Raw genomic sequence first — 24,244 nt, 5'->3', positions numbered from 1 at the left:
TCTGGCCTCAGTTTCCTAGTCCATAAAATGGGGATAATAATCCTCGGATTGTTAACTCAGGGTTGCCATGAGAGTTAAATGAGATGATGAGTATGAAGTGCCTGCCTCAGTGCCTGACCCAACCCAGCGGATGCTCAGTGAAAGCTAACAGTTGCTCTTGTTATTGGTGATGATATTTTTGTGCCACAGCCTGTTGTTAGCTGCTTCAGAGTGTCTGCTTCCCATGACCTCAAGTTTATTATCTGGTCATTAACGGTCAAGAAATCAAACAGGAAATGCCCTTCCTGTGCTAAACTGTATGACAATGACTCTTAGAGAAGATGGAGAGCTGCCTGAGATGAGGCATCAGGGAGGCCTCCTGGAGGGGCAGCCTCTGCTGGGGATTGGAAGATGGATGGAGGGGGGAAGCTGTCAGAGCAAGGTGGACAGGGGTCCTGACGTGAGTCAGAGCATGGCAGCCAGAGTGAGTGTGCCTGTTGGGTGGCGTGGAGGACGGGGCGAGTGCATGGAGCCTTGCCTGGGCCATCAGACAAGTGGTTACGCTGGATGTGGTGACAGCACTTCAGCCCCTGTTCCTCCAGCCCCCTTCTGCAGGATGAGCCCCTGACCACCGTTCAGGGCTTATCTCATGCATCGCTAATGAGCTCTCCTGTGTCACCCTGCCCCATGAGCAAATAGTAATGGTAATAAGGAGAACAGTTGGCGTTCACTGAGTGTTCACTTCCTGTGTGCCAGCACCCGTGCTGAGCATTTCACTCACGTTATTTCATTTAATCCCACAGACATGAAACAGGCAGCATTCCATTTCAGAGGTTGGAGAAATGGCCTGCCCGAGGCGGAGGCCCAGGATCACCAGTACATGTTAATCCACGTGTCTTTGCCAGTAGACTCAGGAGCAAAGTCACCGGCTCCTGTTCCTTTCAGGACTCCCTAGTGCCTAACAGGGTACACCTAGCACAAAGTAGGAAGAGATTGTCAAGCGTACAGCAAGGCTCTGGATCCAGAGGCAATAGGCAGATCACCAAGAGGGGCTTGGGAGACCTCAGGTTGGAAAAGGTCAGTTGTTTTTTTTTGCGGTACGCGGGCCTCTCAGTGTTGTGGCCCCTCCCGTTGCGGAGCACAGGCTCCGGATGTGCAGGCTCAGCGGCCATGGCTCATGGGCCTAGCTGCTCCGCGGCATGTGGGATCTTCCCGGACCGGGGCACGAACCCGCGTCCCTTGCATCGGCAGGCGGACTCTCAACCACTGTGCCACCAGGGAAGCCCGGGAAAGATCAGTTTTTGAGAAGCACTGGGAAGCCTGGGTCTCTGGACAGCAGGAGGCTGATGGGCTCGCTGCCTTTGACCCCTGCCATTTGATGGTGGGATCTATTCAAATATCTTCTCTCTGATGCCAGTAAGTTTTGTCCTGGGTTGAGCCCATGGGTGGAATTTACAGGCTGAGCCAGAGATGCTCATTCAGGGAAGATGATAAAATAGGTTGATGGTTGAAAGATTAACACTGGTACAGCGTAGGCACTGACCAGTCAAAACAGTCCCAGGCCTTTAGTTCTGCAGCAGGATGTTGAAGCCACCTGCTTTGCCAAACATTAACCCATTGGTTGCTGGATCTTGGGGAGGTTCCAAAGGTTCCCTGGGAGAAGCCAGAGCAGGCTGGGAGGGGCACCTGACTGGGGGGAGTAGTCAGAGCAGTGGCTCTGTAGCGATTCAAATATTTCAAAAGAGTCATAACTGGTAGGTCTTACTGGTGTGTCCTGGCTGAACACCACAAGGTTGCTCTCTGCTAAGAAAGTCAGCCATTTTTTAAAAGCCATTTGTCTTATTTTGAGGACTTTGTTAAAACTAGATAAAATGACCCCAAACTCTATTTAACTGGGCATACAGAAACTGTAGATTCTCATTGTAGTAAGAATGAATAAGGACCCCAACTGTCAACTCCTCCAAGTTGTACAAACCCTACTCTTACCTTAGGACTTCTGGTATACCTTATGGGAATTGTGACTTTTTGACATACAGACCAAGAGCCTGAGTGCCAATTAGTAAAGTTTATTTCTTTCGTAGAGAAATGTAAGTTCTAATACTTTTCCCTCACACCCTAGTGAATCATCTTGTGCCTATCCTATTTTGGAAGCCATGGTAAAGCTAAAGTGCCTGCATTTCTGCTTTGCAAACTTGTAAACCTGAAGTTGCCTTAACATTAGCTTCAGGATGGAAAGAAGCTTCTAGAAGTATTTTTTTTAATCCCTGAACTTACCAGTTGCTAAACAGTCATACTTTTTCCTGAAATACAAAAGAAGTTGGTGGCAGTCAGACAAGAGAAACACTTAGTTCTTGTAGAAAGAAGCAGACTCTTATTAAAAGCCACAATGGTCATTAACAAAGATGATGTCATAATTAAATGCCCGGGCCTGCCTGGGATCCTACAGCCAAGGAGAGACAAACCCAGTCTTTACTAAGCCAGTGAAGACTCACCTGCTTGATGGTGTTTAGTGAGCGTGCCCAGTCTCCGGGGCAAGCTGTTTCCTGCAAAAGGATCAAGGACCTAGGTGTCATACCATGCTTGCAAAGCTGGTAGCCAGCACAGGGAATTTATGAACTGGTGACTTTGGGCTTTGATGAAGAAAACGTTGGGAATTTTATGTGCGGAGAGTACTTTGCTCCATGAGTCATACTTTCAAACAGAGTCGAGAGTATCCCGATAGGTCTTTCTAACAGTTCCAGCAGTTCTTCTGAGAGGAGGAACAATTCCTCAGGATTTTCATAAGCTGAGTGATCGTTATTACTTTATAAAAGCCAGAATTATAATAGGAGCCAGAATTCATAGTTTCGGATATTCTGAGGTTACAAAACAAAAACGAAGAGGAAATGGGGAATAGCCAGTATTCGCTTTTTTCACTCTGTTTCTCTTTTTTTCCACTCCTCTTTCACACCTCACCATCCCAACTTAACATTTTCTGAGGTCCATCTCACCAAGGTCCTGGCAGGGTGTACACTGTGTAAGTGGCAAAAATAGAGCCTGTGATCAAATGTTGACTGTGACTTATCCCTAGTCAAAGAAATCATCAGGGAAAATATTATCACACCGAACGGACTTACTGATTATAAGAAGCATCCTGGGGCTTCCCTGGTGGTGCAGTGGTTGAGAGTCCGCCTGCCGATGCAGGGGACGTGGGTTTGTGCCCCGGTCCGGGAAGATCCCACATGCCGCGGAGCGGCTGGGCCCGTGAGCCATGGCCACTGAGCCTGCGCATCCGGAGCCTGTGCTCCGCAGTGGGAGAGGCCACAACAGTGAGAGGCTCGCGTACCGCAAAAAAAAAAAAAAAAAAAAAAGATGCATCCTGGTTTAGCAAGCAATAAAATATGGGGTAATAACTATGCAACTTCAGGAGCATCATGTAACCTCTCATGCTCAGCTGTCTCATCTGTACAGTAGAGGCTGCAAAACTTCCTCACAAGGTGATTGTTAGGGATGGAGTGAGATTGGGTATTTATTAGTCGTTTTCTTAGAGATGATGATAGCAACAGCTAGGTGGGGTTGATCAATATATGGGCTTGAATCGCCCTGTCATTATTACACTCCCTGTAAAAGCACTCGTAATAATGGTAGATGAGGTATTTTTCAGCTGGTGGAGGAATGAGTGGAGCTGATGCTCCCTACCTTTTCAAGCTTCCCCTCCCCATAGGAGTCTGGGGAAGCTAGACAGCCATCAGCGTCATTTAGTTCTCACTTACCACCCCACAGCCTTCACTTCTAGGAGGAACCTTGCGTTACTTGGGGCTTATTATGAATAGGGAGCTTAAACAGGGTTGCCCCAGGTATCATCAGCCTTGACTACAATGGGGGTCATAATAACAGTATTCAATAATGAATTAGTTAATTAAAAACTGTTCTCAGCCCCCTACACAATCCCCCCCATGGGGATTCTGGTCCTTTCCTTGTTGATGTGTGCCACCCATGGAGCCACTCTGGCACCTGCCACTGTGGCCATTGCCACAGTGAGAAGGTTGGGGAAGCTGAGGAAGCCTCGACCAGGAGCTTCTAGGCAGTGCTAGGGCAGCCCTCATGCAGCAGAGCCACCCAGAGTTCTACATGGAAAAGGTGTCTCTTTTTCACAGTGTGTTGCACATCATCATTTCAGGATAAAGGTAGGGCAGCTGGGGTCCCCATGTCCCTCAGTATCCCTTATGAGAACAGGTCCTGCAACTTCTGCCAGCAGACACTGTCCCCAGAGGGCTTAACTGGGCCAGGGAGCAGATTCCATGACGTCCTACTTGTCCCCCATCTCTCCCTGCCAGTGCCCAAACCAGAAAATGCTGTTCAGTGAAAGACACCAGTCAGAGAATGAAAAGACAAGCCACGTACTGGAAGAAATATTTACAAAACACATGTCTGATACAGGACTTGTATCTGAAATATGCAAAGAATTCTTTTAAAACAGCTTTATAGAGTTATAATTCACATACCACACAATTCACTCATTTAAAGTACACAATTCAGTGGTTTGGGAGATAATCCATTATTAACTTTTTAAGTTGTGGTAAAGAATATATATATGTTTACAGCAAAATTTGGTTAAACCATTTGTACAATTAATTGTCATTAAGTACATTAATAATGTTGTGCAACCATCACTACTGCCCATTTCTGAAACTTTTTCATTGCCCTAAATAGAAACTCTGTAACCATGAAGTAATAACTCCCCCACCACTTCCCCACCGCCCAGCCTTTAGTAATCCTAATCTACTTTCTGCCTCCATGAATTTGCCTATTCTAGATATTTCATGTAAGTGGAATCATACAATATTTTTCCTTTTGTATCTGTCCTTCTGTATCATAATGTTTCGATGTTCATCCATGAAGTAGCATGTATCAGAATTCATTCTCTTTTATGTTTGAATAAATTTTATTATACATATATACATTTTGTTTATCTGTTCACATGGTGGTCACCTGGGTTGATTCCACCTTTTGGCTATAGTGAATAATACTGCAATGAACATTGGGGTACAAGTAACTGTTCAAGTCCTTGCTTTCAGTTCCTTTGGGCATATACTAGGAGTAGAATTATATACTGGGGCCATATGGTAATTCTGTGTTTAGCTTTTTGAGGAAGTGCTAAACCATTTTTCCATAGGGGCTGCCACACTTTACATTCCTACCAGCAATGTACAAAGGTTTCAGTTTCTCCACATCTTCACCAGCACTTGTTATTTACTGGGGGTGTTTTGGTTTTTTGTTTTCTTTTCTTTTTTTTTTTTTTTTTTGGTTTTTTGGTTTATAGTTCAGCCATCCTAGTGGGTATGAAACGATATCTCACTGTAGTTTTGATTTGACTTTCCCTAATGACTAATGATGCTGAATATTTTTTCGTATGCTATTGGCCATTTGTATATCTTCTTTGGAGAAATATCTGTTCAAGTTATTTGCCCATTTTTTACTTGGGTTGTTTTTGTTGTGTTGTAGCAGTTACTTAGAGACTGGATATTAAACTGTTATCAGACCTACGATTGCCAAATATTTTCTCTCATTTTGTGTGTTGTCTTTTTTTATATATAAATTTAATTAATTAATTAATTTTATTTTTGGCTGCGTTGGGTCTTCGTTGCTGCACATGGGCTATCTCTAGTTGCGGCGAGCGGGGGCTACTCTTCGTTGCAGAGAACGAAGCCATCTCATTGCGGTGTCTTCTCTTGTTGCAGAGCATGGGCTCTAGGTGCACGGACTTCAGTAGTTGTGACTCATGGGCTCAGTAGTTGTGGCTCGTGGGCTATAGAGCGCAGGCTCAGTAGTTGTGGTGCACGGGCTTAGTTGCTCCGTGGCATGTGGGATTTTCCCGGACCAGGGCTCAAACCCGTGTCCCCTGCATTGGCAGGAGGATTCTTAACCACTGAGCCCCGAGGGAAGCCCCTGTACATTGTCTTTTCACTTTCTTGATCGTGTCCCTTTATGCACAGAAGTTTTTAGATGAAGTCGATTTATCTAATTTTTTCTTTGCTGCTGGTGGTGTTGGTGTCATATCTTAGAATCCATAGTCAAACCCAGGGTCATGAAGACTTACTCCTGTGTTTTCTTCTAAGAGTTTTATGATTTTAACTCTTACATTTAGGCTATTGATCTGTTTTGAGTTAATTAGGAGTCCAGCTTCATTCTTTTGCATGTGGAAATCCAGTTGGCCCAGGTGCATCTCTTGAAGAAACTATCCTTTCCCCACTGAATGGAATTGGCATCCTTGTCAAGAATCAACCTGCCCCACATGTATGGGTTTATTTCTGGACTCTTATTTCTGATTCTATTCTGTTGATCTATAGGTACTTATGCCAGTACCACACTGTTTTTTTTTCCTTTTTTTAAAGCACCACACTATTTTGATGGCCACAGTTTAATGTTAAGTTTTGAAATCTTTTATTTTTTTAAATGGTTTAGGTTGTTCAGAGCCCCTTGCTATTCGGTATGAATTTGAGGATTGGCTTTTCTATTTCTGCAGAAGAGGCCATTCAAATTTTGACAGGGATTGCATGAAAACTGTAGATCAAAGGACTATTAAAACTCAACAGTAAGAAAAAAACAATTAAAAAATAGGTGAAAGATCTGAACAGTACCTTACCAAGAAGATATACAGGTGAAAAATAAGCATATAAAAAAATGCTCAACATAATATGTCAATCGGGAGTTACAAATTAAAACAATAATAGCATGCCACTACAGATCTGTTACAATGACTGAAATTTTTTAAACTGGTAATACCAGTTGCTAGAGAGGATGTGGAGCAACAGAAACTCATTCGCTGCTGGTGGGAATGCAAAGTGATGCAGCCACTTTGGCAGCTTCTGAAAAAGCTCAATGGAATCTTACCATATGATCCAGCAATCGCACTTCTGTGTATTTACTCAACTGTTCTGAAAATGTATGTTCATGCGAAAACCTGCACATGAATGTTTGTAGTAACTTTATTTATGTTCACCCAAAACTGAAAGCAACCAAGGTGTCCTTTAGGTAGATGGACAAACAAGCTGTGGTACAACCAATGGGATGCCATTCAATGATTTAAAAAAATGAGTGATCAAGCCGCAAAAAGACATGGATGACCCTTATGTGCTTATTGCCAAGTGAAAGGAAGCCAGTCTGAAAAGGCTACATAATGTATGATTCCAATTGTATGATGTTCTGGAAAAGGCAAAACTGTAGAGACATTAAAAAAAAAAAAAGAAAAAATCAGTACTTGCCAAAATTCAGGGAGTGGAGGGAGGGATGAATGGGTAAAACACATGGGATTTTAGAGCACTGAAACTGTGTAGTATTGTACTATAGTACAATACTATCATGATGGGTACATGATATTACGCCTTTGTCAAAACTCATGGAACTTTACGGTACAAACAATGGACCTTAATGTATTCGGATTTATTTTTAAATATTTATTTATTTTTAAATATTTAAATCCTGGAGGATCCCAGGAAGGAATGCAGACTGTGATAAGAGAATCTAACTGTCAGTGAAGGGGGTTCAAGGAAAAGTGCTGATCTAAGTGACTTCGGAAATGAGTGGAGTTTATTAGAGTAAAGGCAAAAACAATGACACGTAAGCACTCCACTCTAGCTCATAAAGTTGTTTCCCACTGTAGTACAGGTTAACAGTGTTGATACTACTATATGTCAACAGGCAGTTGCAAATTAAAACAATAACAACATACCACTACATATATATTACAGTACTGAGTAATTAAGCATGTAGATGGCAGGTGATGGGAGCTAAGTCTCTCACTGTTGGAATCAGAACTGACAGACCAGCAAGGTGATGAGGCTAGAAAGATCCATGTGGTAATGGGTTAGAGTTAGAGACATTAGTATGGACTGGTATTTAGCTTAGTATAGATTCATTTCCTTACTCTGTCAGCTGAGAGGGACTGAAAACAAAGAAACTCCAGTAGCAAGGAGCACAAGGAATAAGTAGAACCCAGATTGTGGTTTCTAATACCATGCTCCAAAAAGGAATCCAGCCTCTTTGAAAAAAATGGCTGATTCTAGGACTTGGGCAGGCAATGTGCAAGATGAGCCTGGAGCATCTTGTAGTGGCAGAAAATAAGAAGTACTAATGAAAGAGAGAAAGGGAGGAAAGGAAAGGGAAGAGAAGGGAAGGGAAGGGAAGGGACAAGCAAAATTATAGGACTTAAAGGGACACAGAGCCAACTGAAAGAGTTTCCAATGGCCAAAGCTAGAACGATTTGAGCAAAAAAAATACATAAGACAGTATTGGATTATAACCCAGAGTATAAAACAAATACCCATGAGTTCATTCTAATATAAATTAATGATTGAACAAACAAATGAGACAAATATCCCATGCAGAATTCCAAGTAACTTTACAGCGGAGAGACCTGACAAGCAGTACTTCAACCAAGTGATCATGGTCAACATCGACAGTGGTCAGTCATGTTGCTAGTATGTGCCTTGATCTGATGTGGTGAAAATGGCACTCCACCTCTGTGGTCGTCCTCCTCAAAACCCATTACCCCACTGCAGTCATGAGAGAAACATCAGACAAATTCCAGTAGAGGCATAGTGTACAAAATACCTGACCAGTCCTCTTCAAAATGCTCCCAGGTCATCAAAACCAAGGAACGTGAGAGCCAAGAGGAGCCTAAGGAGACATGATGACTCCATGTAATGTGGAATCCTGGATGGGATCCTGGAATAACAAAGGAAGGGCATTTGGTGAAAACTAAGGAAATCTGAATAAACCGTGGACTTTACTTAATAATAATGTATCACTGTTGATTCATTAATTCTAACGAATGTTCCATACTGATGGATGATATTAATAATAGGGGAAACTGGGTGAGGAGATATGTGGGAACTCTCTGTACTATCTTCTCAATTCTTCTGTAAATCTAAAACTGTTCTAAAAATAAAATACATTTTTAAAAAAAATAAACAAAAATAAACCAAAAGAACCCCTGATGATATAGATATTTTCCATGTTTTTCTAAGAGGAGGCTGGAGCCCAGAGGAGTCAAGATAACTGGCACAGATTGCCCAGCTGCTTAAATGGCAGAGGTGGGATTTGAGTCCAGGGTCCTTGCTGTTGAGTCACAGTGACTTTGGCCTGTCTGTGGATGGAACTCTTCTGTTCCTTGGTTTCCTGCGTATCCATTTATGTGTGTGTGTTTCTTTCTTGTTCTCCCCAGGGCATGGCCTTTACCCTTGAGGAAAGGCTGCAGCTTGGGATCCATGGCCTAATACCCCCCTGCTTCCTGAGCCAGGACGTCCAGCTCCTCCGGATTATGAGATACTATGAGCGGCAGCAGAGTGACCTGGACAAGTTAGTACCTAAAGTCTCTTCTCTCTCCCCAGAGCCCCGGGCTTAGCTGTCTGTTTCCTGTGGTCCACAGAGGGTTTTCTGGATACTCTCTAGCCAGGAAAGGCTGAGAGCCCTGAGAGATCCCAGATCCAGCCCTGCCTTTCATAGGGCGATGGTCTCCTTGAGGACCAGGGCTTGTTATGATCAAGGCACAGTCAATGTGTCCTGGGAGGACTGGGAAGGGAGCCTGAATTCCAACCAGTGGAATCTGGTTGGGCCCCCGGGAAGTGATGGAATCAGAATCAGCCCAGGAAGCACCAATAGGACGTCAGCATTCAGCAGTGGCGTTCACGGAAGACATTTTACTCAGCGGGAAGACGTGGGGCAAAAATGTAGGGGCAGGTATGTTAAGGAAGTGGTACGTGGCCCAGGTTCCTGGAATAAGGGGAATGTGATGGAGCAGAGGGGAAATGGACAGGGGCACCTTGGGAAGGACCTGGGATGTTGTATGTTGGAGGCTTAGGGGGAGTAGTTAACAACCCTGCTGCCCCTCTGGTTCCTCCCCAGTGGGGATGTAGACATGAAAGGCCAATGGGGAATCACAGGGTCAGCTTTACCAGTCTTACTAAAGAAGGTAGTGACCTCACAGGTCACATGGCTATGAACAGGTAGTGACCTCACAGGTCACAGGATTTGAACACAGGTAATTAGCTCCAGAGTCCGTGCTTTCAACCTCTCTGCTACACCGTAGCTAAGAGGCGTTGAAGCTTAGTGGCTACAGGACTAGACTCTAGTCCTAGACTGAGTTCAAATCCTCATTTTACCACTTAACAGCAAAAGCTCTTTAGCCTCTCTGGGTCGTTCCCCATCTGTACATTGAGTATGTCAGTGGTGTCTAACTCATAGGGTTATGGTGAGGATTAAATACGTTAGTATTTGTGACGTGCTTAGAACAGTGCCTGGCCCATAGTCGGCACTATGTGAGGGCTTGTTAAATAAATGTGTCGTCTTGCCATGGGCTCCAGCAGAAATGTAGGGAGAAGATAAGTGTTCCTCTTACATATCCATAGAGCTTAATGGCCAAGACTTTGGGTCCTTGAGGGTGTGGCTGTCCCCCTAGGGGCTGAGTGCAGCAGCTTGTCAGGATCTTTCCATGTCCCCGCAGTACCATCCATCACTTCTGAGCGGTAGTGGATAAGGAAGCCTCTGCCCCCTCCCCCTCCCCTGCAGCACTAACCTCTGTGGTCATTACTCACATTAACTCCAAGGCCATACTGCAGCCCAAGCCAAACATTCTCTCCCTCTTGTTTATTCCACTCAGATTGGGTCTAGCCTCATCACCCTGAAGAGCAAACCATAAAGTACACATGGATTCCAGCTAACAATATTAGACGTGCCCTAACTTTGAACAATCCAAACTTCTCTCGTTTGTTAAATTTGCAAAGAAGAATTAAAGTCCAAGGTGAAATCCTCTTTCCTAAAGATATTAAGCCCTAAAAATCAAGATCCAAAATCCTTCCCTTTCCAGTTCTTTCCAGCTAGATGGGCCTCACTCATATGCCTGGGAAGATGTGTCAGGCTCAGGGGGCAGAGGCCTGATGCTGGGAGTGCTAGAGGGTTTGCTACTGACACTTGCCCTGTTGACTACTCTGACCCACTCATTCCTGGAGTCCCTCATTTCAGCAGGTGCTTAGGGGGAAATGCTAAGGACACTCCCCAGCTTCTGACGGGTAAGGACAGTGGAGTGCTAGTAAATGTTTAAGAACTGGCTTTGGGGCCGTTGGGTGGGGATTTAGAGCATTTACCGGTTTCCATGGTGTAAATACTCCCACCATGGCCAAATTCAACTTACCAGCTTGACATCACTGAATGCAGAATTGAGAAGTGATGTGTACAAATGGCTACTGAGTAAGGGATTCCTTACACTAGTGCTGGGCTGAGATCCCGGCTATTCTAAGCATAAATCCTCCCTTCCGAAAAGTGCCTCCTAAAACACGTTTTTTAGTTCTGAACCAGTGTCTTTGGTGAAGAAGGAGAGGCTGACGCCCCCAGAAGTCACAAGACTTCCTCGCAGTGACACAGCTAGTGAAGAGCAGAGCCGCGATTCACACCCAGGACCCTGACACCACACCCAGGGATCATTCCCCTGTCAGAGCATCCCTGTCACCCCCACTCCATGCCAGGACCTCACGTGCCTTCATTATCTCTCCCAAACTGTTGTCCTGAAAGGTTGCGATATCAGCAGTCACTTACACCTCACTGGGAATTTCAATCCCTTGGTTTTTTTTCCTCCCAGATGTTTTTTGCATTTTTAGGAGTGTGAATGAAAGGCTTTTTTCCTGGCTTAGTGATTTCAGGCTTCAGGAACTAAGTAAGAGAGAGATTTGGGGGGGAACATGCTTCCTGAGATCACCTGGTACTCAACCACTGGTGAACACTGCTTGTGACAGTAACCAGCCCTGTGGGGTAGAAAAGGCCAGTTCATATATCACTGGTCCACCCAGTATTTTCCCTGACCCTCCCCCATCCCCAGAATACCGTTATTCTGTTGTCCTTCATTAATGTCCACATAATAATAGTATAACTAACCGTCCTACATCATGGTTGAGAGTGCAGATTCTGGAGTCAGATTGCTTAGGTTCAGATCCCTTGGGTGAATTATTTCATTTCTCTGTGCCTTGATCTCCTTGTCTCTAAAATAGTCAGAATTATAGTACCCACCTTCCAAGTCATTGGGCGGCATGTTCCCCATGTTAAATGAGTTAATGAAAAATAATTAGAATAGCACCTACAGCACGTGTAGTAATAAGCGCCGTAAGGCAGGTACTATTCTCCACATTTCATAGATGATGAGACACGTGCTTAGAGGAGATGGTGACTTGCCCACGAAGGTGCCATTGAAAGTAGCTGAGTGGGAGCCCTGGGTCTTTGCATCAGGGGCCTTCCGTGCTGCCGCAGATGGTACTCACGTGATCAGCTTGGTTCTTGTCTCGCCTCCCGAGGTACATCATCCTCATGACACTCCAAGACCGGAACGAGAAGCTCTTCTACCGAGTGCTGACGTCGGACGTGGAGAAATTCATGCCCATCGTGTACACGCCCACCGTGGGGCTGGCCTGTCAGCACTACGGCCTGACCTTCCGCAGGCCCCGGTGAGCGGTCCTGGGACAAGGGCTCAGGGAGGGGCTGTCTCATGGAGGGGAATCAATCTTCCTGCTGGCCCTGCTTGTTGGGACTCCGGAAGCGCTTTCTGATTGGGGCAGCGGCCCAATGAGGCATTTGTTTTTAAGCAGTTGCTCAGTGAAATGACCCCATGTGCAGAGAAATGAGCTGAGAGAGTATCTAGCAAGGGGATAGTGGAACTTCTTCACCTCGGAATAATAAATGCCCGACATGTTGTTCAGAGTTGGCCTGAGAGGTATTTCAGATTGTTTTTCTCTCCTTATCTACCTCCAACTTCCTCCCTCCCTCTGTCCCTCCAAACCCTGCTTTCCTGGTCATCTCCAATGTGCCAACAGCTCTCCTGCCAATTCAGGCCCATGAATAATGGAGTGTTGGATGCCAGAGACTGAATTCTTTTGCTGATTCAGAGAACCAGTATTCCTTCATTTGGGTTTGACTCAGATTCCACTCAAATCGTCATTTTATGAGGCAGAAATTTGGCCCTGCATTTTCTTTCAGAGCCAAAGAGTTTGGGGGCAGTTTTCTAACGAGACCACCTGGTTTTTTTCACGGTGAGTTCAGCATATACATTTTTTAAAAATTAAAAAGGAAAAAATGGGAGGATTTTCAAATCTTCAGCGCAAGGTAATTGTCAACACATAGTTCTAGCACTGATGATTAAAGAGCTCCTGGGTTTATTAAATGTCATGGAACGTTGTTTCGGTCTGTGTTAAAATACTTAAATTTACAACATACTGTGCACAGATGTGTAATTTACGTTTACATAGAATTTATAAATCTGTGTTTATAAATCATGCGCTACGTGGGGAACATGTAATCACGGATCCAGAACATCTTTTGTTAATTTGGAAAGACAGTCTTCCGGTTCTGAAGGCAGCATTTGGGATGAGCACTGCAGGCTGAGCCCAGGGAGTCCCCGGTGTTACCCTTGGCAGAGGGCAGCATGTCACACCTCGTCTGGGGGAGGGTGTCCGGCTGTTGCAGCAGACTCGTCCTCATTACTCAGAGCAGCCACACTTCTGCCATTCTGAGGCATGGGGTAGGGGTGGTGTGTGGGGAGCGAGGCAGTGCACCAAGGCCCCGTAGCAGTTCTGGTCTTTGACCTACCTCTTTCAACAGGAAAGAGACTCCTATTCTCTTATTCTCATCCCTAAAACCAACACTGGCAGAGACCTTGGAAACTGATGGTACATATCTGAAGGATGCAGGACCCTATTTACCTTCCAGTTCCTACTCAGAGATGGTCCTTGCAGGTCCTTCCTCTTGCACAGTGCAGCTCAGCTCATGTCATTTCCCTCCTCTGAGGCTGTCAGCAGCCACCTGGGGCTTAAAGAAACAAGTCGAACACTTTGACAAAACTAAGCCTGGCACAGCCCAGATCGTCCTCAAAAGTCCCATGTTCTGGCTCCCCTGATCTAGTCTCCTTGCCCAAGTATGCCTGGCATTCTCTGCATGCCTTTGCACATGTAGTCTCCTCTGCCTCAGACTCCTGCATTCTCTCCTTTCCTCATTCTCTACCTGTCAAAATGCAAGTTATCCTGCACACACTCCCCTTCCAAGAGTCTCTGTGGAGCCCTCCCTGGTCCACGCCGGCCTGAACTGATCACTCTGCTTTCAGCCTCCCACAGAATCCATTACACATATTTCTATTCCATAGTTTTATTGTTGGTGCTTTATGTTTTTAATTATTTGTGTATCAGCCTCCTCTGCTGGAACACAAATTTCTGGAGGGGGCAGGAAATGCATCAGATCCATTTCTTGAGTAATCGACCCTCAGATGGGAAGGTAGCATTGTGTACTGAGTGAGAAGAAAGAGCTAGGTGTTCGCAGTCAGCCCCATGGTTTAGTCTCCTTGACCCTGGGCAAGTTTCTTAACCTCTCTCCGCCTTAATGTCCACATTTATCAAACGGCGGTAATAGCGCTACCTACCTCAAATAATCATTGTGAGGGTACAATGTGATAGTGTGGTCAGGTACCTGGCATAAATGTTAGGGTCTGTTTCCTTCAGTAACTGCTGGGAGGAAGGAAGGACTGATAAATGCAGAGTTCTACTATATGTCTGCATTTTAAAATTTTTGCAAAGAAAATTGAGTCGTTGAACATGTAATGAACAAACATGTGTAACTACGGATGCGATTTGGCTCTTCCAGACTCACTGTTTCCTGAAGAGGTCCTTTAATCCTTAAGGCATGGCTCACTGCTGCCACTGGCTTGCAGCTGAGATTGCATGGAAATACACGGCCATCCCACTCCCCTCTCCCACTCCCAGGCTGTGTGGGAGCCCTCCTCCACAGGCGCTATGGACTAGATTGTGAATTCAGCTGTTGGCTTCAGATAAGCTAGTATCAGGCTGGTGATGGTAGAGTTTGCCTCCAGGGTCCAGTCCAGAATCCAGGAAACACGCAAGACTGAATTTGAGTTAATGAGCAATTCTGGAGCAGTTACTAGGTCCTGAGCATCATGTTACACACTGTGAAGTTACCCCGAAAGAACAAAATACAGTTCTTGACCTCAAGCAAGAATAATGTAAATTGAATACAATAAAAGTTAAAAGGAGATAAGAGATTTAATAGGGACAAAGGATTACAGGAGCACAAGGGAGAGGAATATTTCTTTTCCCTGAGGGCAACAGGAATGCTTCACCTCGAAGGCTGAATAGGAATTCCATGGGTGGAGGAGGGAGCGGCCATTCCAGGAAAGGGCTTGGTTTTATTGGCTTTGTAGACAGCCTGGCAGTCAGCTACCTTGGGTATCTCCCCACCTCCTCTGCCTGGCAAGGAGGGCAATGGGAGGGGACCTAAGCCTTTATATCCATTGGCTTGTAATGGACCTTCCCAAAGTCCTGGAAGGTTAGTTTGTAAACAGTGTCATTCATTTCACAAATGAGGAAACTGGGGTGGCCAAAGGAAAGGAACTGGTCTGAGATCACATTTGGCAAGCAATTTATAAAGTGACAATTCTGACAGTGGGAATCAGGGGAAAGCCACACCAAGAAGATGACGTTTGATCTGGGCCATGAAAGATGAGTGTAAAGAATTGAGACAAAAAGTCTTTGTCTCTCTTAGATAGCCTCATCCACCAGAGGGCAGACAGCAGAAGCAAGAATTACAATCCTGCAGCCTATGGAACAAAAACCACATTCACAGAAAGACAGACAAAATGAAAAGGCAGAGGACTTTGTACCAGATGAAGGAACAAGATAAAACTGCAGAAAAACAACTAAATGAAATGGAGATAGGCAACCTTCCAGAAAAAGAATTCAGAATAATGATAGTGAAGATGATCCAGGGCCTCGGAAAAGAATGGAGGCAAAGGTCGAGAAGATACAAGAAATGTTTAACAAAGACCTAGAAGAATTAAAGAACAAACAAAGAGATAAACAGTACAATAACTGAAATGAAAAATACACTAGAAGGAATCAATAGCAGAATAACTGAGGCAGAAGAACGGATAAGTGACCCGGAAGACAGAATGGTGGTATTCACTGCTGTGGAACAGAATAAAGCAAAAAGAATGAAAAGAAATGAAGACAGCCTAAGAGACCTCTGAGATAACCTTCGCATTATAGGGGTCCCAGAAGGAGAAGAGAGAGAGGAAGGACCCGAGAAAATATTTGAAGAGATTATAGTCGAAAAATTCCCTAACATGGGAGAGGAAATAGCCACCCAAGTCCAGGAAGCACAGAGAGTCCCAGGCAGGATAAACCCAAGGAGAAACACGCCAAGACACATAGTAATCAAATTGACAAAAATTAAAGACAAAGAAAAATTATTGAAATCAACAAAGGAAAAACGACAAATAACATACAAGGGAACTCCCATAAGGTTAACAGCTGATTTCTCAGCAGAAACTTTACAAGCCAGAAGGGAGTGGCACAATATATTTAAAGTGATGAAAGGGAAGAGCCTACAACCAAGATTACTCTACCCAGCAGGATTCTCATTCAGATTCAACGAGAAATCAAAAGCTTTACAGACAAGCAAAAACTAAGAGAATTCAGCACCACCAAACCAGCTCTACAACAAATGCTAAAGGAACTTCTCTAAGTGGGAAACACAAGAGAAGAAAAGGACCTACAAAAACAAACCCAGAAAAGAAAATGATAATTGGAACATACATATTGATAACTACCTTAAACCTCAATGGATTAAATGCTCCAACCAAAAGACACAGGCTCTCTGAATGGATACAAAAACAAGACCCATATATATGCTGTCTACAAGACACCCACTTCAGACCTAGGGACACATACAGACTGAAAGTGAGGGGATGGAAAAAGATATTCCATGCAAATGGAAATCAAAAGAAAGCTGGAGTAGCAATACTCATATCAGATAAAATACACTTTAAAATAAAAAATGTTACAAGAGACAAGGAAGGACACTATGTAATGATCAAGGGATCAATCCAAGAAGAAGACATAACAATTATAAATATATATGCACCCAACATAGGAGCACCTCAATACATAAGGCAAATGCTAACAGCTATAAAAGAGGAAATCGACAGTAACACAATAATAGTGGGGGACTTTAACACCTCACTTACACCAATGGACAGATCATCCAGACAGAAAATTAATAAGGAAACATAAGATTTAAATGACACAATAGAGCAGAGAGATTTAATTGATATTTATAGGACATTCCATCCAAAAACAGCAGACTACACTTTCTTGTCAAGTGCACACAGAACATTCTCCAGGACTGAACACATCTTGAGTCACAAATCAAGCCTTGGTAAATGTAAGAAAATTGAAATCGTATCAAGCATCTTTTCCGACCACAATGCTATGAGATTAGAAACCAATTACAGAGAAAAAAACGTAAAAAACACAAACACATGGAGGCTAAACAATACGTTACTAAATAACCAAGAGGTCACTGAAGAAATCAAAGAGGAAATCAAAAACTACCTTGAGATAAATTACAATGAAAACACGATGATCCAAAACCTATGGGATGCAGCAAAAGCAGTTCTAAGAGGGAAGTTTATAGCAATACAAGCCTACCTCAAGAAACAAGAAAAAATCTCAAATAAACAATCAAACCTTACACCTAAAGGAACTAGAGAAAGAAGAACAAACAAACCCAAAGTTAGCAGAAGGAAAGAAATCATAAAGATCAGAGCAGAAATAAATGAAATAGAAACAAAGAAAACAATAGCAAAGATCAATAAAACTAAAATCTGGTTCTTTGAGAAGATAAACAAAATTGATAAATCTTTAGCCAGACTCATCAAGAATAAGAGGAAGAGGACTCAATCAATAGAATTAGAAATGAAAAAAAGAGAAGTTACAACGGACACCACAGAAATACAAAGCATCATAAGAGACTACTATAAATAACTCTATGCCAATAAAATGGACAACCTGGAAGAAATGGACAAATTAGAAAGGTATAACCATCCAGGACTGAACCAGGAAGAAATAGAAAATATGACTAGACCAGTCACAAGCACTGAAATTGAAACTGTGATTAAAAATCTTCCAACAAACAAAAGTCCAGGACCAGATGGCTTCACAGGTAAATTCTATCAAACATTTAGAGAAGAGCTAACACCCATCCTTCTCAAACTCTTCCAAAAAATTGCAGAGGAAGGAACACTCCCAAACTCATTCTATGAGGCCACCATCACCCTGATAGCAAAACCAGACAAAGATACTACAAAAAAAGAAAATTACAGATGAGTATCACTGATGGATATAGATGCAAAAATCCTCAACAAAATACTAGCAAACAGAATCCAACAGCACATTAAAAGGATTATACACCATGATCAAGTGGGATTTATCCCAGGGATGCAAGCATTCTTCAATATATGCAAATCAATCAATGTGATACACCATATTAACAAATTGAAGAAGAAAAACCATAAGATCATCTCAATAGATGCAGGAAAAGCTTTTGACAAAATTCAACACCCATTTATGATAAAAACTCTCCAGAAAGTGGGCATAGAGGGAACCTACTTCAACATAATAAAGGCCATATACAACAAACCCACAGCAAACATCATTCTCAATGGTGAAAAACTGAAAGCATTTCTTCTAAGATCAGGAACAAGACAAGGATGTCCACTCTCACCACTGTTATTCAACATAGTTTTGGAAGTCCTAGCCATGGCAATCAGAGAAGAAAAAGAAATAAAAGGAATACAAAGTGGAAAAGAAGAAGTAAAACTGTCACTGTTTGCAGATGACATGATGACTGTACATAGAGAATCCTAAGATGCCACCAGAGAACAACTAGAGCTAATCACTGAATCTGGTAAAGTTGCAGGATACAAAATTAATGCACTGAAATCTCTTGCATTCCTATACACTAACAATGAAAGATCAGAAAGAGAAATTAAGGAAACAGTCCCATTCACCATTGCAACAACAAGAATAAAATACCTAGGAATAAACCTAAGGAGGTAAAAGACCTGTACTCAGAAAACTGTAAGACACTGATGAAATAAATCAAAGATGACACAGATGGAGAGACACACTATGTTCTTGGATTGGAAGAATCAATATTGTGAAAATGACTATACTACCCAAAGCAATCTGTAGATTCAATGCAATCCCTATCAAATTGCCAGTGGCATTTTTTACAGAACTAGAACAAAAAGTCTTAAAATTTGTATGGAGACACAGAAGACCCCGAATAGCCAAAGGAGTCTTGAGGGAAAAAATGGAGCTGGAGGAATCAGACTCCCTGACTTCAGACTATACTACAAAGCTACAGTAATCAAGACAATATGGTACTGGCACAAAAACAGAAATATAGATCAATGGAATAGGATGGAAAGCCCAGAGATAAACCCACGCACCTATGGTCAACTAATCTATGACAAAGGAGGCAAGGATATACAATGGAGAAAAGACAGTCTCTTCAAAAGTGGTGCTAGGAAAACTGGACAGCTACATGTAAAAGAATGAAATTAGAACACTCCCTAACACCATACAGAAAGATAAACTCAAAATGGATTAGAGACCTAAATGTAAGACCAGACACTATAAAACTCTTAGAGGGAAACATAAGAAGAACACTCTTTGACATAATCACAGCAAGATCTTTTCTGATCCACCTCCTAGAGTAATGGAAATAAAAACAAAAATCAACAAGTGGGACCTAATGAAACTTAAAAGCTTTTGCACAGCAAAGGAAACTACAAACAAGACAAAAAGAGAACCCTCAGAATGGGAGAAAATATTTGCAAACGAGTCAACGGACAAAGGATTAATCTCCAAAATATATAAACAGCTCATACAGCTCAATATTAAAAAAACAACCCGATCAAAAAATGGGCTGAAGACCTAAACAGACAGACATTTCTCCAAAAAAGACATAAAGATGGCCAAGAAGCATGTGAAAAGCTGCTCAACATCACTAATTATTAGAGAAATGCAAATCAAAACCACAACGAGGTATCAACTCACACCAGTTAGAATGGGCATCATCAGAAAATCTACAAACAACAAATGCTGGAGAGGGTGTGGAGAAAAGGGAACCCTCTTGCACTGTTGGTGGGAATGTAAATTGATACAACCACTATGGAGAACAGTATGGAGATTCCTTAAAAAACTAAAAATAGAATTACCATATGACCGAGCAATCCCACTACTGGGTATATACCCAGAGAAAACCATAATTCAAAAAGACACATGCACCCCAATGTTCACTGCAGCACTATTTACAATAGCCAGGTCATGGAAGCAACCTAAATGCCCATCAGCAGATGAATGGATAAAGAAGATGTGGTACATATATACAATGGAATATTACTCAGCCATAAAAAGGAACGAAATTGGGTCATTTGTAGAGACGTGGATGGAGCTAGAGACTGTCATGAAGAGTGAAGTAATTCAGAAAAAGCAAAATAAATATCGTATATTAATGCATGTGGAACCCAGAAATATGGTACAGATGAACTGGTTTTCAGGGCAGAAAGAGAGGCACAGGTGTAGAGAACAAACATATGGACACCAAGGGGGGACAGTGGCGGGGGCAGGGGGATGAATTGGGAGATTGGGATTGACATATATACACTAATATGCATAAAATAGATAACTAATAAGAACCTGCTGTATAAAGAAGTAAATAAAATTCAAAAAAAACCATCTTTGTCTACAGTGACCCAAGCACACCCACCTCCCCCTTGCTAGAATGCAAGGCCTCTGGGACCTCATGGAGGGTGGAACAGCAGACTAGAGGGGCTGGGTAGGAGAACTGAACAGTGGTTCTGACCAATACTTAGTCTCCTCCCCACCGCCCAAGGCGGTTGGATTAATGGGGAGCTGTTTCACACTCCCATCCTAGACTCACTGGTGGTTCTCCAGTGGGTCAGCAATGGAGAGGGTCTTGACAGCAGATTGGAGGTCCATGTGGGTGGAAACAGGGCACTGCCAACCACCTGATCCCAGAGAGCCAGGTCGACCCTGAGTGGATGTAGAGAGGGTGCTGCAGAAGCTGGACACGTAGCATGGAAAACAGATGTGTGATTGTCCCGGCAGGAGACCTGCAGTTGTACTAGCATCAGGAGAAAAGCATCATCATAATAACTGCTCGCTAAAGGCCAGGTGCTATCCTAAAATCTTTATACAGATTACCCATTTAATTACCACAGACCCCCTAAGAGATAGGTACTGTTATCATCGTATTTGTAGATGGGAAAACTGAGGCACAAAGAAAACTTGCCCAGAGTCACACAGCTCATAACCAGCAAAGCCAGGACCTAAACCCACGCAGTCTGAACCAGAGTGTGGACAGATAACCTCCACACCATGCTGCTTGCTAGAGTTTGGGGCTGTGCACATTTGGTGGGTACTCGGGATGGGGCGCCCTTGCAGCTCCTGGAATTTGCCCGGGGATCTGAGGTGAGGGTTGCTATATACTTTTTCCAGAGCCTCTCCTGGGAGGGAACGAACCCCACGATCAGGACCACTGGGTGGGGCTGAGGCAGGCACCAGCAGACTGAACCGTCCTCTTGGATTCGTCCCTCACGCTCCTGGTACAGACTTCACTTCTTCAGATGATTACCCAGTTAAGTTATCTGACACGTGACATTCTGAGCTGTTGCTCCAGGTGTGCACTTGGCTGCTTTCCTGGTGTTGACGGCATACCTGCCTTGCTGCTTAGGGAAGGGAGAGTTTGGGCTCCACCGCAGCCCTGAGCTTCATCTCAGGCCTGGCTGGGAATGGCTTTGTGCATTAAGATCCGAAGGGAGGGCAGCCCCAGGGCCAAGAGGGAGAGAGCCAGGTCCTTCTCAGTTTCTGAAATGATAAACATTCCTGCCAGGTTCTTGGGAACAATGGAGTCCTCTGTGAAAGGGCCTGGCCCCCAACCTAAGCTAATTAGATCTAGCGGAGGCTAAAATTGACCCTTCGACACCCCTGGGGCTCTGCATCGCCTCACAACCCTGAGGGAGATGCCAGAGTATGTCAAGGACACCTGAATACCCCTGGGCAGATGAGACACAGCAGAAGGTTCTGGGCTCTGTGGAGCCCTCCTCTGCCCCTTCCTGCGTCTCCCCTGACACACCCCCTGCGTGTGCCTCCATGGGCCATGTGTCCTGGCTAGCCTAGCTTGAAGGAATGCACCCAAGGTCATTAGTGTATGACTCAGAAGAGGTGGAAGCCAGACGAGAGGCCAGGCGAGAGGAATACAGTTCAACCACGGAGCAGGTGTGGAGAGGAAGCCAGTATGGTGTGGTTTGCTGTCCAGTGTGAGCGAGTGTTCTCCTTGCAGGAGGCCACCTCCCGTGGACCAGACCGGTCCTCACCCTGCGCGTCCTCTCGAGCTCCAAGCGCTCTGCACACACATACCTGTACGCCTAACCCTTCCCGGCCCCCATGTGGGGTCCCAGCTGTGTGGGTGATGAGGGCTGGGTTGCAGGTAGTGGAAGGAGCACGGCCTTTGAAGCCAGGCAGACGTGACCTTGAATCCCAGTTCAAAAAGATGATTTCTTTTTGAACTGCCACACGTAAAGGGCGCTTGTCCGTGCTCGGCAGCTGTGATCCACCCGACCCGTCTCCGCTAGGATCTGTCGTCTGACACGGTCACCCCACCCAAGAGTCTCCACTGCAGGCCTCGAAATGCCAGCCACTCTGTTGTTTGCTTCAGACCTGCGTGATCTGTCCTTGTGCTTAACTGGCACATCCACCAGCAAGTACTTGTGCAGAATTACGGGGCCATGATGAGTTAGAAAGGTGAGGGTAGGAAGTGGGACTTGGTTTCCCCAGTCGAGGCTCTGTGGCAGATACCTGAGGACAAATTCGCATTTGGACAAAGCCAGCAGCCCCTGGCCCTGCGCCAGGCTCTTGTCTCTCTTATCTGCGGGTAGATGGGCTTCTGTACACAGGCCAGTAACAGGTCCACAGGATATTAACAGCTACTGTTTACTGAATGTTACCAGGCTCCTCGAGAGCCCAGGTTAGGTTCTTTGTGTACTTGATCTCTGAGCCCTACCGCACCCCTGCAAGGTGCTTGTTACTTTGCCCAGATGAAAACTAAGTTGTCTAAGACATCGCAGCGGACCCAGAGCCAGTTCCCTGTATTTTTCCTGTGTTTATCGTCCAGCTTCTTGTGGCCCTGGTAAACATGACGCCTCACAGACAGACACTTGCATTCTTGAGGGACACACGTGAGGGACACACACACACACCCGGAGGGCAGGATACCATGGTGGTCAGAGCACCGGAGCTGGAGTCTAGAAAGAGGGGGTCAGCTCCCCCGGTAACAACCGTGTGGCCTTGAAGCCTGGCTGCTCCCGGCCCTTGAGCCTGGATCACAGGCACTGTGCACCTCGTGGGGATGTTGCGCAGGTCCGATGAGCTAAACGTGTGTGAATGTGCTTTATCAGTTGTAAAGGTCCTCAAAAGCTTGAAGGGGGTTTACTTTTTCATCTCTTCCTCTCCCTCCCCAACCCCCATAAAAGGATGTGATTAAAGCTCACACTCACCCCCTTGGGGTTTTCTGCCTGCCACTGTCAATGTCTGGCGAGCCCTTGCCTCATTTTTTACACTGGGACCTTTTTATCTTCAACCACCTCTACTATCTCCACACACACACACACACCTCTCTCTGCCTCTTAAATGCCTACTGAAGCCATTTTCTAGCCACATACAAGACTGATGTTGCCAACACCTTGACCAAAGCCACTCTGGAAAACAAAGACAACTTTATCTCAGCAAAAGTCAGAAGAACGCTGACACCCAGGACACCGTCTTTGATCTCATTGCAATCTGGACTCCAGCCCATCTGTCAGTTCATCAGGAACACACACACACACACACACACACTCTCTCTCTCTCTCTCTCTCTCTCTCTCTCTCTCCCAGCATAACTGGGAGGCAGGCAGAAAGCAAGGATTAGCCCCAGCAGACCAGCTGTCTCCTCCCCGTCCTCAGGGCACCCAAGTGCTGATTCCTTTGCCAGAGTCCGCTGCACGTCCAGTTATGCCCAGGTTCCTCTGCCAGGCTCTTCCAGCTGGAGCAGAGCAAGCACAGGGCTGCAGCTGGGTCTGCTTCACTGCCTGTCTTCACTTCCACATCTGGCCCTTTTAGGTCCCCAGCCTTGGTGTTCTGAGCAGAGCACGGGGTTAGGAGTCAGGACCCCTGGGTTCTAGCCCTTGCTACCCTCTTTCTGGCCATGACTCCTTAAGCAAGTCACGTAGCTCCTTAGGCTAAAGCAAAGGTGGTGGCGTTGGGTTGGTTGTATGGCTTCTGTGATCTCTTCCAGCTCTAACCATGTAGGATCTAGTAACTCAAACTCTATAA

General features: G+C 44.6%; 1 protein-coding gene and 1 long non-coding RNA gene across 4 annotated transcripts in view; one reads left to right on the top strand and one right to left on the bottom strand.

Moving 5' to 3' along the window:
- ME3 (malic enzyme 3) overlaps positions 1–24,244 on the top strand; it is a 197,770-nt gene that overhangs the window by 87,965 nt on the left and 85,561 nt on the right. For all 3 annotated transcript variants that reach the window (XM_067750640.1, XM_067750641.1, XM_067750642.1), the window contains 2 exons: positions 9,185–9,318; positions 12,300–12,449. In XM_067750640.1, the coding sequence (XP_067606741.1) occupies positions 9,185–9,318; positions 12,300–12,449 (284 nt within the window). The remainder of the gene's footprint in view (positions 1–9,184; positions 9,319–12,299; positions 12,450–24,244) is intronic.
- On the bottom strand, positions 4,360–12,396 carry LOC137230707 (uncharacterized). The gene is made up of 3 exons (XR_010946224.1): positions 12,267–12,396; positions 10,554–10,639; positions 4,360–8,685 (listed from the first exon to the last, which is right to left on the bottom strand). It is a non-coding gene; the product is annotated as an uncharacterized lncRNA (long non-coding RNA).

This window comes from Pseudorca crassidens, chromosome 9 (genome assembly GCF_039906515.1).
Source record: "Pseudorca crassidens isolate mPseCra1 chromosome 9, mPseCra1.hap1, whole genome shotgun sequence".
In the NCBI taxonomy this organism is placed as follows: domain Eukaryota; kingdom Metazoa; phylum Chordata; class Mammalia; order Artiodactyla; family Delphinidae; genus Pseudorca; species Pseudorca crassidens.
The sequence above is the reverse complement of the archived record's forward strand: the minus strand, read 5'-3'. Positions and strand labels throughout refer to the sequence as shown.